Source organism: Thamnophis sirtalis, unplaced genomic scaffold (genome assembly GCF_051295495.1).
Source record: "Thamnophis sirtalis isolate CommonGarterSnake01/CBP01778 unplaced genomic scaffold, rThaSir2_p1.2 scaffold_6, whole genome shotgun sequence".
In the NCBI taxonomy this organism is placed as follows: Eukaryota; Metazoa; Chordata; class Lepidosauria; order Squamata; family Natricidae; genus Thamnophis; species Thamnophis sirtalis.
Genome location: NW_028261386.1, coordinates 39,992,112 through 40,004,981, shown reverse-complemented (window position 1 = coordinate 40,004,981; position 12,870 = coordinate 39,992,112). Strand labels below are relative to the sequence as shown.

The window sequence follows — 12,870 nt, the reverse complement described above, 5'->3', positions numbered from 1 at the left end:
CTTATTTCACAAACTTAGAATAAAGTAGAGTAGAGTAGAAAAGAGAATAGAATAGAATAGAGTAGAGTAGAAAAGAGAATAGAATAGAATAGAATAGAGAATAGGAAGGCACCTTGGAGGCCTTCTAGTCCACCCCCTGCTTAGGCAGGAAACCCTATGCCATTTCAGGCAAATGGTTGTCCAATCTCTTCTTGAAAACTTGCAGTGTTGGAGCATTTTAAAAAGACCTTTAAAGGGTTTTAAAGGCTCGATACCATTTAAAGAAACTCCAGATTTAAACTTTGATTAAAGGTAAAATGTATTTTCAGTTGCCTTTCTCCTTTTGCAGAAAAACATTGTTATGTGAAGTTACATCTTTAGTGTCTCATAAATACCATGTCAGAAAAGCACATCACTGTGATTAAGTGTCTCTTTTGTTGGATTATTCTTAGCTTGTTCCAGGTGCAGAATCTCAACCGCCAGTTCCTGGATCCTCACCAGGAGAAGATGACAGATCAAAGTCAGCGCCAACTTCCCCATGTGATCAAGGTTCATCAACATATATTTTCTCCTAATAAATAAACTGCACTTACCTTAACATTTTGACTAACCTATGTCATTTAAAAATGTGGTTCCACCAGTTCTAATTTAACAGAACATTCGACTTCTAAACAATATCATAATTTGAATCAGTTAGCCTTCAGATAGTCACTCATGCCCTTGTCACTTCATAGTGTGGCTGTTGCAGTGCAGAATACATGGGGTGTTCTTGAAGACCCCCCACCCTCCACTGAAAGCTTCAATTGGTCCAGAACATAGTGGTGCAAGCAGTGATTGCCTTGTCTCAGCACACTGATCTCTTCTTCTTGAGCTATATGATTCCCATTGTGCTGCCGGGTGTAATTCAAGGTCCTGGTTATCACCTGTGAAGCCCTACCTGGTATAGTGTCTAGCTATTTTCAGGACTATTTGTCTTCTATGATTTCTGCCTGTCCACTATGATCTGGCAGAGTGGGCATATTTCAGATCCCCTCAATTAAACCGAGCCATTTTTGGGGGGATCCAAGAAGCATACTTTTCTTGTAGCAGCGTCTGTAATGATGTAAGTGTTGTATAGCTCCCATGCTGATGAGATTCCCCAAAGCCTTAAAATCTTGTCTGGACCCAACACTGTAACTGTTTTTTAAAACACCCCAATAATTAAAGCATCAATTATTGGGATCTAATAATTAATAATCCCAAACAGGGAAAAGCCATGGTTGGCAATGTCTTTTGTGTGTCCACAATGAGTGGGGTCAAGAGACAAATAGTTGTCACACAACGAATTCTTCTTTTTTATGATGCGTTTAGAGTTTATTTGCAATTAAATTTCAAAATGGCAGAAAATTACACCACCAGTTGTCAACAATAATAGTCAGAAGACATTTTAGAGGTACAGGTAGCCCTGGAGTCTCAGTTTATCACTGCTGCCTTAAAATGACAAAACAACCTAATTCTATGTCACAATGCTCCAGTGTGCTATGTCAGGGAACCCTTTAAGGCAGTGGTTCCCAAACTTAGCAACTTTAAGACTTGTGGACTTCAACTCCCAGAATTCTCCAGCCAGCTCTGCTCTGCTAGCTGGAGAATTCTGGGAGTTGAAGTCCACAAGTCTTAAAGTTGCCAAGTTTGGGAACCACTGCTTTAAAGGCTCTGAACCTCCCAAAGGAATTCTGGAGCAGAGCCAAAATCTGATAGGCTGCTCTCTGTTTAAGGCATACATTTTCCCACAAGATTCCTTTGTTTTCTGCCCCTAGACCAGTTTAAATTCAGTCAGGAAAGTAAAATTGGGAACCATAACCTCTCATTCTTTATGACTCCAAAAGCACCTGATATAATTCGTCTGTCTCCAAAATTAATATTAAATCCTGCAGAGGTTTTTGCAAAATATTTTGCCGGTCAATACTGTTTTTTTTTTTGTCTTCACACAGAAATCAAAGAGCTTGAAAATAACATCAGGAAAGCATTATCATTTGACAATCGGGGAGAAGAACATAGGGGAGCAGCAACAAGCTCAACTGATAGCCAACTTAATACACCGGGGGAGAATGGGGAAAATGGTGACGTCAAAGCTCAGACAAAGCGAATGGGCCTGGAGGAATTCAACTTCATCAAAGTATTAGGAAAAGGCAGCTTTGGAAAGGTGAGCAGCCTCCAAATGCTACTTGATTCTTTTTTGGTCACTTGCCTTATCATAATTCCTAAGCTGAAAATATTACAGGCTTCTCAGGTAGACTAAACAGGAAACATGAACAGATGATCTAATGTTACTTAACTGTAAGAGTACATTAACAGAATATTGCAAGTCTCAAGCTAGAGATATCCTACCATCTCCTTTACAGCTTGAGAAGATTGGAAGGATCCCTTCTGAGCCTCTTTCTTCATCTATCATCCTGTTGTAGGCTATGGGGTCTTTGTTTTTGAGGCAGCATCTCTTCATCCTGCCTCATAAATGTAAAGGTAATTTATGGTACCTATAGAAATACATTCTTTGTCACATGAAATTATGGCCAAGGTATACAACTTTTGTTTTGCCAAAAACAGTATTAGAATAGCATATTAAGAAAGAGCCACATAAAAAGACTTTATAAAAAGCAGTGAACAGGAGACCAAACTAAATTAGATAAATTACTAGCTGATAGCCCTGCGCTGCATGGGTATTTATTTATCCCGACTCTCCTTCTATGAACGTCACCGCAATTTCTAATGTTGAATTTTCCCCCTTACCAGAGGGAGCCCCCTTGTGGAGTACTGTGAAGCTGTTACCATGGCAACAACACAGCTCTGTACAGTAGAATCCATTCTAAGGCAGTACAGTAGAAGTCATTTTAAAGCACAATAGGCTGTATCTTAACAGAACACCCCACCGCCCCCAATTCTCTCAAAATATATTCTGCATCACGTTATCATTATTGGATTGGATTGTCCAGTTTGTTTATTTAGAGAAAGGCTGTTAACCCCCCCTCCCAAATTCTCCAGTGAAATACATTAAATGAGGATAAGACAAACTTTGTGGTGGTCCTCATCCTTCAGAACCTTCTCCTCCCAGAGGTACACGTGGCCTCAACTTTGCTGACATTCTAAAATCAGTTAAATCCATTTTATTCCACAAGTCTTTGGCAGCTCATTCATTGCTATACTTCATTAGCCTTAAATTATGTTTTGGTTTTTTATTCCTGCATTATTTTTTTCCTTATTTTTGCTTTTTGCCCTTAAAGTATATTGCCCATTAATCTAGAGATTTAAATATAAATGCTTTTAAAAATAGAAAAGAAAAAAAATGAATGGAAGGAAGGAAAAATCCAATAGGATGGCAAGAAATGCTAAATGCATGCCTGAAAGATTGTAGGAAATTCATAGCATTCTGTATCTCAGCCTGCAACTGGTGATATTTGTTTCCATGATTTTGGGATCAGGAAGTACCTTCAGGAGTCATTTGTAAAGTCATGTAGTCTTCCTCACCAGGAGAATTATCTCTGCCATTGTATGAATCTTACAATTAAATTGCAATTTGACTTTGGTTTCTCTAGTCCTTTATGACACTGCTTGTTAAATCCCACCTACACAGTGCAAATATACTTTGGGCACAGATAAACTTGCTGACCCATTAAGTGGTGTCAGATCTAAGCTGGTAGGTACAATGGATTCTTGTGAGATCATCTTGACTTCAGTCTCCTTCAGCTGCTGCTGCCTTGTGAGCTAGTTTGAATCAATGGATAATATTGGCAACTCTTTTTCAACGGATGCCTTCTAGGCATGAAGACATTCCAGAATTTCTGACCTTACATAAAATCATAAGCCAATATATCTTCAGGAGAGTAATTTGACAAAAAGTTGATGTTGGAGTTGTAGTTGCAGAAGACCAGGCTCTACATTCTGTTCACATGTCCTTTACACATGACAAACTGGTGCTTTATTGTTGTTATAAAAGAATATGTTGCAATATATGTACAGAAAAAAACTATAGCAAGAGTATATAACTGTGAATTTCTACAAGTCCTGTGGCAGAAATATTTCTCATTTCAAAGTCTGATTTTTTTAATGTCAATATTATACTGTGAGTTGAATACATATCTACTTATTGAAGTGCTAAATTATGTTTGTCAAGGAGCCTGACTGTAAAAAGTGTTCTGTCAGGTGATTGACATTTCTTCACTGTGTAGATGTTTCCTGTTTTGCTTTTTCTGATCCTGCAAATCAAATAATTTTGTGCTTATATTTTCTGTTCGCCAGCTATGCACACTTAACATGGCATGTAGATATTAGACTGCATTTGTTCTGGCTTCAATCACTACACCTAATAAAGCGGTTACAAAATAGTGAAAAAAATAATGACAAATCTCACTTTCTATAATTATAGAACCATTGTTGGCTTCTTCAGCTCTTTGCAAGGTAATCAGAGATATCTACAATTCTAAAGGTCATAGACATATGCCAAATATCATCATTGGGGCCAATATATTTACTCAAGAAGACCTGTGTTATTAAAAAAAAAAGAGATCCAACTTTGCCATGATTCCCTCTCTTGTGTGAGGGTACATTCTTTGAACATTCCCCAGGTTCACTTCCTTTATATGTTTCTATCTGCAACTTGGAGGCTTCCCTGCAACTGCTGATTAGGAAGTATGGTATTTCTAGTCAAACAGAAAACAGTAGATTGGAGAAAGCGGCTTGTTCTAGTACTGTACTGCAATCATTGGTATATCTGGACAATGCTGCAATGTTCTTTAGGGTAAAATTATATATGGATGTATATATAATGTATATATGTAAAAAACATGGATGCAGCATTGTCCAGATACAAAGCTATGGTTGCAGTACTAGACCAAGCAGCTTTTTCCAATCCACTGTTTTCTGTCTCTCTTTCCCTCCCCCTTCCCTCCCCCCCTCGCCCACCCCCTCTCACTACAATGTCCCTTCATACCACTAGCTATCATGCCTGAGTGAATAAGCAAGTTGCTATGGTAAAGAGGAATCACTTGATTATAGACTGTTCTAATCCGTATGCTCTTGGTAGGTGTATAATTTTGCTAAATCTTGAACCTGGCTCTCATCTGCAGCAAAAACTATGTCCATATTGAATGTACATTGGTTCTGATGACATCATCATCTGTATTGTGAAGTATAAATGTAAAGGCTAATTTATATGCCTTTCAATGTCTTTTGTGATCTCATTTGTTACTAAATTCTGATATATTTTAAATACTTAATTAATTAAAGAACACTATTTATGCATGTTCAATACATTTATTTGCAATTGCTTTGTGTTGATGTGAGCTGTGGGACTTAGATCAACTACTGGACTATTTGTGAAATCATCACACAATGACTTTGCAAAACTCTACAGTGGTCTATTCAGTTTATCTAGCTAATACCTAGTTTGATTATTCCAGTTAAAATTGCATTCAGAGACTGAGTTTTGTGGTGCAAAAAAATATGCAAACTATTTGACTGAAATTTACTGAGGAGGAAATTCATATCATGCTCTATTCATTCTAGCGTTAGTTCATGAACAAGTGGATAAGGGCCATGTAGCCAGAAGCAGAAAGACTTGTTATAGTAGAGGGAAAGTGAATGTTGAACCATGTTGACAAAGGGCCCAAAGTTGTGGCTACAATTTGTAAGACTTGGTAGAGTGGGGTTGCTATCTGGTTTACTTGAAAAATCTTATAAGCCTTGACTTGGTTAGGGACGTCTAATGGAACTGAAACCAGAAATTTATCAGTCAGGTTCAAAGTAGAATCATTGTGTCTATCCTTGGCTTTTTAATTAGTGCCAGAGATCCTGAATTACAAATATTTATACGTGTACCCCTATATCCTTTCCCTGCTGGCTTATAAGAAGTAGCCACTAAAGAGATAGACAGATAGAAACAGACAGATAGGTAGGTAGTAGACAGATGTCATTTCCCCTTACAGTTGCTCAAAATTAGGCTTGTGGAGTACTCTATTTAGTTATTCAATAATTATGCATTAATAGCAATAGAAATCTACTCTAAGTGTATGAATGGGCATATTGCAGTTGATTACAAATATACTCTCATCTATAGAAGCTGTACATAAGTTGTTGGAACATGTGCAAAACTTTCTTCATAGTTCATCAAACAAGAATTTCTGCATATCTTCAATTATAAAGTTATCCTGAGAATAAATGGATCTACTTGTTCACACGGATACTAAACTTTATGATGAGTATTGAATTTCGCTCTATCTTTCATGAAAAGCTGATTTTTCAATTGGAGATGACACTGCTTACCTTTTTATACTGAGTTCAAACTATATCTTGAACTGTTAAGGGATATGTACAGATGTGTCTGTAGTTGGACAAGCAGAGAGATGTTGTACTGTACATAGGGCCTTTTCAAAATATTTTGCTTCAAGGTGCTTGTGATGGTTCCTTTTGCCCCAGTTGTTATTAGTGTAACAAGTATGCAGTGTATTTTATAAATGAGATGTTGTCCTTGATCCTAGGTCATGCTAGCGGAACTCAAAGGTAAAGATGAAGTATATGCTGTGAAAGTCTTAAAGAAAGATGTCATTCTTCAAGATGATGATGTGGACTGTACAATGACAGAAAAACGGATTCTGGCATTAGCACGAAAGCATCCGTATTTAACACAGCTCTACTGCTGCTTCCAGACCAAGGTAAGCTATCTCAATCTATCCCATACCTAACTACTGATCTGGTCAAGGAATTTAAAGTCTCCTGTGAGCTGGATGATACTTGCCACCTGGATGGTCACACAGTAAGGCATTTGATAAGGTAAACCATAACCTATGACAAGATAAAGTAGAAGAATGTGGATTAGACGGCATCACCCCAGATGGATTCATAACTGGGTGGCCAACTGCACTCAACGTATAGTCCTCAATAGAATTGCACCTACATGGATAGATGTATGCAGTGGAGTACCCCAAGGCTCTGTTTTAGGCCCACTACTCTTCAATATCTTCATCAATGATTTGGATGAGGAAATAAATGGGGAACTCATCAAATTTGCAGATGACACCAAGCTGGCAGGAATAGCCAACACTCCAGAAGATAGGCTTAAGATACAGAAGGATCTTGACAAACTTGAACATTGGGCACTATCTAATAAAATGAAATTCAATGGTGAAAAGAGTAAGGTTCTACATTTAGGCAACAAAAATGAAATGCACAGGTACAGTATAGGTGGTACCTTCTTCAATAGTAGTAACTATGAAATCTTGGAGTCCTAATGCCAATCCCCCACTGTAGGGAGGGGGAACCGATTAGGTGGTTCCGCCCCAGGTGCCTGATGGATCCTATGGGATTTCAGACGGCGCTTGGTGAAATACCTGACGCTCTCGTCTGCAGTCCGGCAGAGTCCTTAGTCGCTGCTTGGAATACAGCGGCCGCGGGGGCTCTAAACCGGATTTTTCCGCTCTTATTTCATCTGCAGAATCGCGCCCAACTGCCTTGTTTAGAATAGCCTGTTCCCTCTTGAAAGGGAGGGATGCGGACCACCCTTTACAGGGTAGAGCTGAGGAATTTGTCCAATTTCTGACGGATAAAGTCGCTCGGATTCGGACGGACCTGGACTCCAATTGCACGGTACCAGCCGAGGTACCGGGAAAAGGTCTTGAGCGGATTTTATGGAGCGAGTTTCAACTTGTTGCTCCTGAGGAAGTGGACAAGGCCATGGGAGCGGTGAGTGCCTCCACCTGTATACTGGACCCGTGCCCCTCCTGGCTGGTCTCAACCAGCAGGGAGGTGACACGTGGCTGGTTCCAGACGATTGTTAACACCTCTCTTCGGGAGGGATCCTTCCCGCACCTCCTAAAGGATGTGGTGGTGAGACTCCTCCTGAAGAAACCTTCTCTGGACCCAGCCATCTTGAACAACTATCGTCCAGTCTCCAACCTCCCTTTCATAGGGAAGGTTGTTGAGAAGGTGGTGGCCTTTCAACTCTGACGGACCTTGGATAAAGTGGATTATCTGGATCCCTTTCAGTCGGGTTTCAGGCCTGGTTTCAGCACGGAAACTGCTTTGGTCGCGCTGATAGATGATCTCTGGCGAGCCAGGGATGGGGGTCATTCCTCTATCCTTGTGCTTCTTGACCTCTCAGCGGCCTTCGATACCATCGACCATGGTATCCTTCTGCGACGGTTGCGAGAGGTAGGAGTGGGAGGCACCGTCCTACGGTGGTTCTCCTCCTAACTCTCAGACAGGTTGCAGTCAGTGTTGATTGGAGGGCAGAGATCGACCCCTAGGCCCCTCAATTATCGGGTGCCGCAGGGCTCGGTCCTGTCCCCCCTCCTATTTAACATCTACATGAAGCCGCTGGGTGAGATCATACGCCGGCACGGGGTTAAATACCACCAATACGTGGACGATACACAATTGTATCTGTCCGGCCCGTGCCAATTCAGCGAAGTGGTAGAAGTGATGGGCCAGTGCCTGGAGGCTGTCAGGGTCTGGATGGGAGTGAACAAGCTTGCACTCAATCCCGACAAGACCGAGTGGCTATTGATGCTCCCTCCCAAGGATGGTCCAGCTATTCCATCTCTTAGCCTGGGGGCTGAAATTATATGCCCCTCAGAGAGGGTTCGCAATTTGGGGGTCCTCCTGGATCCGCAGCTGATGTTAGAACATCCCTTGTCGGCTGTGACCAGGGGGGCCTTTGCCCAGGTTCGCCTGGTGCACCAGTTGCGACCCTATCTGGACCGGGAGGCCCTTCGGATGGTCACTCACGCCATCGTCACATCAAGACTGGATTACTGTAAAGCGCTCTACATGGGGCTGCCCTTGAAGAGTGTTCGAAGACTTCAGTTAGTCCAGAATACAGCCACACGAGCAATTGTGGGTGTACCTAGGTACACCCACGTTACATCTCCGTGAGCTGCACTGGCTTCCTATTGGTCTCCGGACACGTTTCAAGGTGCTAGTCATTACTTTTAAAGTCCTTCATGGTTTAGGACCTGGTTACCTGAGAGACCGCCTCCTGCCATTTACCTCCCAGAGACCTATAAGATCGCACAGATTAGGCCTCCTCCGGATTCCATTTGCCGGCCAATGTCGGCTGGCGACTCCCCAGGGGAGGGCCTTCTCTGTAGCTGCTCTGGCCCTATGGAACGAGCTCCCCATGGAGATCCGGACCCTTACTACTCTCCCGGCCTTCCGCAAAGCGATTAAGACCTGGCTCTTCCAGCAGGCCTGGGGCTGTTGATTTATCCAGCCCCATTTTATGTTATGAATGTTGTGCGGTTTTAATGTTTGTACTTTTTAATTTTTATATGTTCCCTCTCCCTACTTTATCTGTAAGCTGTCCTGACTCTCTCGAGAGTGGGTGGCATACAAGTCCTAATAAACGTAAACGTAAATGTAAAGGACAACCATTTAAATATGAGCCAGCAGTGTGCAGCAGCTGCCAAAAAAGCCAACACAGTTCTAGGCTACATAAACAGAGGGATAGAATCAAGATCACGTGAAGTGTTAATACCACTTTATAATGCCTTGGTAAGGCCACACTTGGAATACTGCATTCAGTTTTGGTCACCACAATGTAGAAATATGTGGAGATTCTAGAAAGAGTGCAGAGAAGAGCAACAAAGATGATTAGGGGACTGGAGGCTAAAACATATGAGGAACGGTTGCAGGAACTGGGTATGTCTAGTTTAATGAAAAGAAGGACTAGGAGAAACATGATAGTAGTGTTCCAATATAGCAATAGCAATAGCAGTTAGACTTATATACTGCTTCATAGGGCTTTCAGCCCTCTCTAAGCAGTTTACAGAGTCAGCATATTGCCCCCAACAATCCGGGTCCTCATTTTACCCACCTCGGAAGGATGGAAGGCTGAGTCAACCTTGAGCCGGTGAGATTTGAACTGCCGAACTGCTGAACTGCAGTCAGCTGAAGTAGCCTGCAGTGCTTCACTCTAACCACTGCGCCACCATCTCAGGGGTTGCCACAAAGAAGAGGGAGTCAAACTATTCTCCAAGGCACCTGAGTGTAGAACAAGAAGCAATGGGTGGAAACTAATCAAGGAGAGAAGCAACTTAGAACCGAGGAGAAATTTCCTGACAGTTAGAACAATTAATCAGTGGAAAAGCTTGCCTCCAGAAGTTGTGAATGCCCCAACATTTGAAATCTTTAAGATGATATTGGATATCCATTTGTCTGAAATGGTATAGAGTTTCCTGCCAAGGCAGGGAGTTGATCTAGAAGACCTCCAAAGTCCCTTCCAACTCTGCTATTGTATTATTGTATTGTATTGTATTGTATTAATAATTTAATTATGCCTTAACATTTGCAGTTGTCAAAATATGTTAGGAGGAACTGGGTTAGATGTCTGGAAAGATAAGTTATGAAATGAAAATATTTTAAATGATATCTTTGAAATACATAATTAAACACAAAGTCGCATTCTCATTTTAAACGGAGAATTGCAATGGAACAGAATGGTAGGTTTCGTGTATCTTGCCTGAATCTTGAGTGTCTGTCTCACATTTGATGGCAATATGGACTGGTGGAGGACCAATTCATCTGTTCCCAGGGTGGGGTTGATGCCTAATATTCTCCAAAGTTGTTTTTTTGCTAAAGTTGCTTTCATTTGTCTGTTTTGTGAAATTTAAGTACAACTTATTTTCTTTGTTGGGTTTTCCTCCACATAGATATTAAAAACTCATTTTCTAAACCATATTTATAAAACCATTTCAGTGATTCCACAATCTACCACCTAATTCTGTACTGTAAACTCCTTTAAAAATGAATTTACTTCTAACAGATTTTAATATGAAAATAAATATATTGTATTGCATCTGAAGTGCCAGAAGGTGGCACTAAAGATATAAAAAGGAGAATTTTTTGACAGTTCTATTCTGTTTCTCCTTTTTAAATTGTTATATAACTTCATAGAAATATTGATAAGTATGGCATTGTAAGCAAATTAAACTTCTAAACTCTCAGAATAAACAAAGTTTGTGATTTTTATGATATGGGCAGGCAAACTGTCAGTTTAAAGCCCTGGTGCAATAGAAATGCTAGCATTCCAACCTGCTTTATCTTGAGTGTAAATTTGAGAGTTCTGCTTCTAGGAAATTTCAGGTGACATGGGTCTAATATTAAGGATCTGAAAACTCTTGTATTTGAAAAAAATGTGATACTTTTAAACCTGGCTGAAGTCCTGCCTTAAAAAAAATTTTTTTGACACAGAGGGCCACAACAGGATTGTATCCACCAAGTGGGTGGGATTGAAATTATTTTGTTCTCCCCCCCCCCCAATTTTATAATGTCTTTCAGGTTTTTATGACTAGATATGTGTTTGATAAAAATGACTTTTTTAAAAAAATCAAACTTGTTGCCATAACATTTTGCTATATTTTGGATGTGCATGGGCAGATTAGCGGGAGACCATGAATTGCCCGCTATCATTTTAGGGCTGGGCAAATTTGGAGAAAGAGTATTAAGAGGTTTGATAAAGATGTGGGAATACAAATGTGAATTTACACATTTTATTTCTATAAAGATTCATTAGAATAGGTTTTAAAAGTTTCCAGATTAAAATAATATTAGTAATATAAACAGTTAAATTGATTTTTATCTAATTCCCAAGTGTCAATGCCTGGAAAATAGCTGCAATTTCTGGATTTCTGTTATGTGTTTCATTTTAGATTCCCTTCTAAATTTTTGGTGTGAAATGCTTTTTTTTAAACTGCAGGCAAAAGAATGTCACAGGAACATGTATGGAATTGAGCGCTGTGCCAAGCATAGTGAAGTTTCTTTATTGTGGAAAGAATTCCTTAATCAGAATGTTCGAAATCTGCCTTTCAGATTTTGAAATCTGCATATCTCATTTGTAGTAGGTGCAATAATATTCCTCAGAAAAGTATAATACTTAGTAGTTTATGTAGCTGCATGAGTCTTTCTAATACTTCACATATATGAACTACAGTCTTGTAAGGCAGATCAATATTCTACAATATCTACAGTTTTGGAATATTGTGGTTTGGTTCAGTGGTGGGATTCAAAATTTTTTACTACTGGTTCTGTGGCCATGGCTTGGTGGGCGTGGCATAGCTTGATGGGCAGGGCAGGGGAAGGATACTGTAAAATCTCCATTCCCACCCCACTCCAGGGGAAAGTTAATGCAAAATCCCCATTTCTTCCGGATCAGCTGGAACTTGGGAGGCAGAGAAAAGATGGGGGTGGGGCCAGTCAGAGGTGGTATTTACCGGTTCTCCGAACTACGCAGAATATCCGCTACCGGTTCTCCAGAACAGGTCAGAACCTGCTGAATACCACCTCTGGTTTGATTGTCTAGTGAAAGAATGTTTGGTGTCCTGTTTGAATTGGAAGCATTCCAAATCACAGTCCTAACTATTATAATACACAATAAAAACCAGGGGTAGAGTTGGCTTAGAGGGTCACAGGCTAATAATGCTAAGGAGATGTGCCACTTTAAAAAAAAAAACTGAAGAATGGAATTGTTTTTATTCCCTTATATTTTTAATAACATTTCATAGTGCATTTCCTTTAACAATATTAATCTAGCTGCAAGTTCCAGACTGTAGGGTGTTTTTTTCTTTTCTTTTCAGAATTATAGAGAACAGTGGTGCTGATTTCAGCCATGAGATTAGAAGGAAGTCCCAGAAGTGGGAGATGGGTTAGGGGCCTTAAGATGTCCACGATGCACTAACAGTAGCTAATAAAAATGCTGCTCTTGCAGAGCAAAAATGGCAGGTTGAAGACAGTTCCACAAAAAGCTGTTGTTGTCTCTGGTACCTTTAAAGGACTTTTGCTGACACCGGGACTGAAATGACGAGGCTTTAAGGATTTGTTTATACATTAAGAGATGGGATATGGCAAGAAGAGATCATTTGCTGTATT

At 40.3% G+C, this 12,870-nt stretch overlaps 1 protein-coding gene across 2 annotated transcripts in view; it reads left to right on the top strand.

Annotated features, from left to right (window-relative positions):
- Positions 1-12,870, top strand: part of PRKCE (protein kinase C epsilon) — a 318,791-nt gene that overhangs the window by 239,286 nt on the left and 66,635 nt on the right. For both annotated transcript variants that reach the window (XM_087717691.1, XM_087717692.1), the window contains 3 exons: positions 432-528; positions 1,950-2,161; positions 6,489-6,662. In XM_087717691.1, coding sequence (XP_087573817.1) covers positions 432-528; positions 1,950-2,161; positions 6,489-6,662 — 483 coding nt within the window. The remainder of the gene's footprint in view (positions 1-431; positions 529-1,949; positions 2,162-6,488; positions 6,663-12,870) is intronic.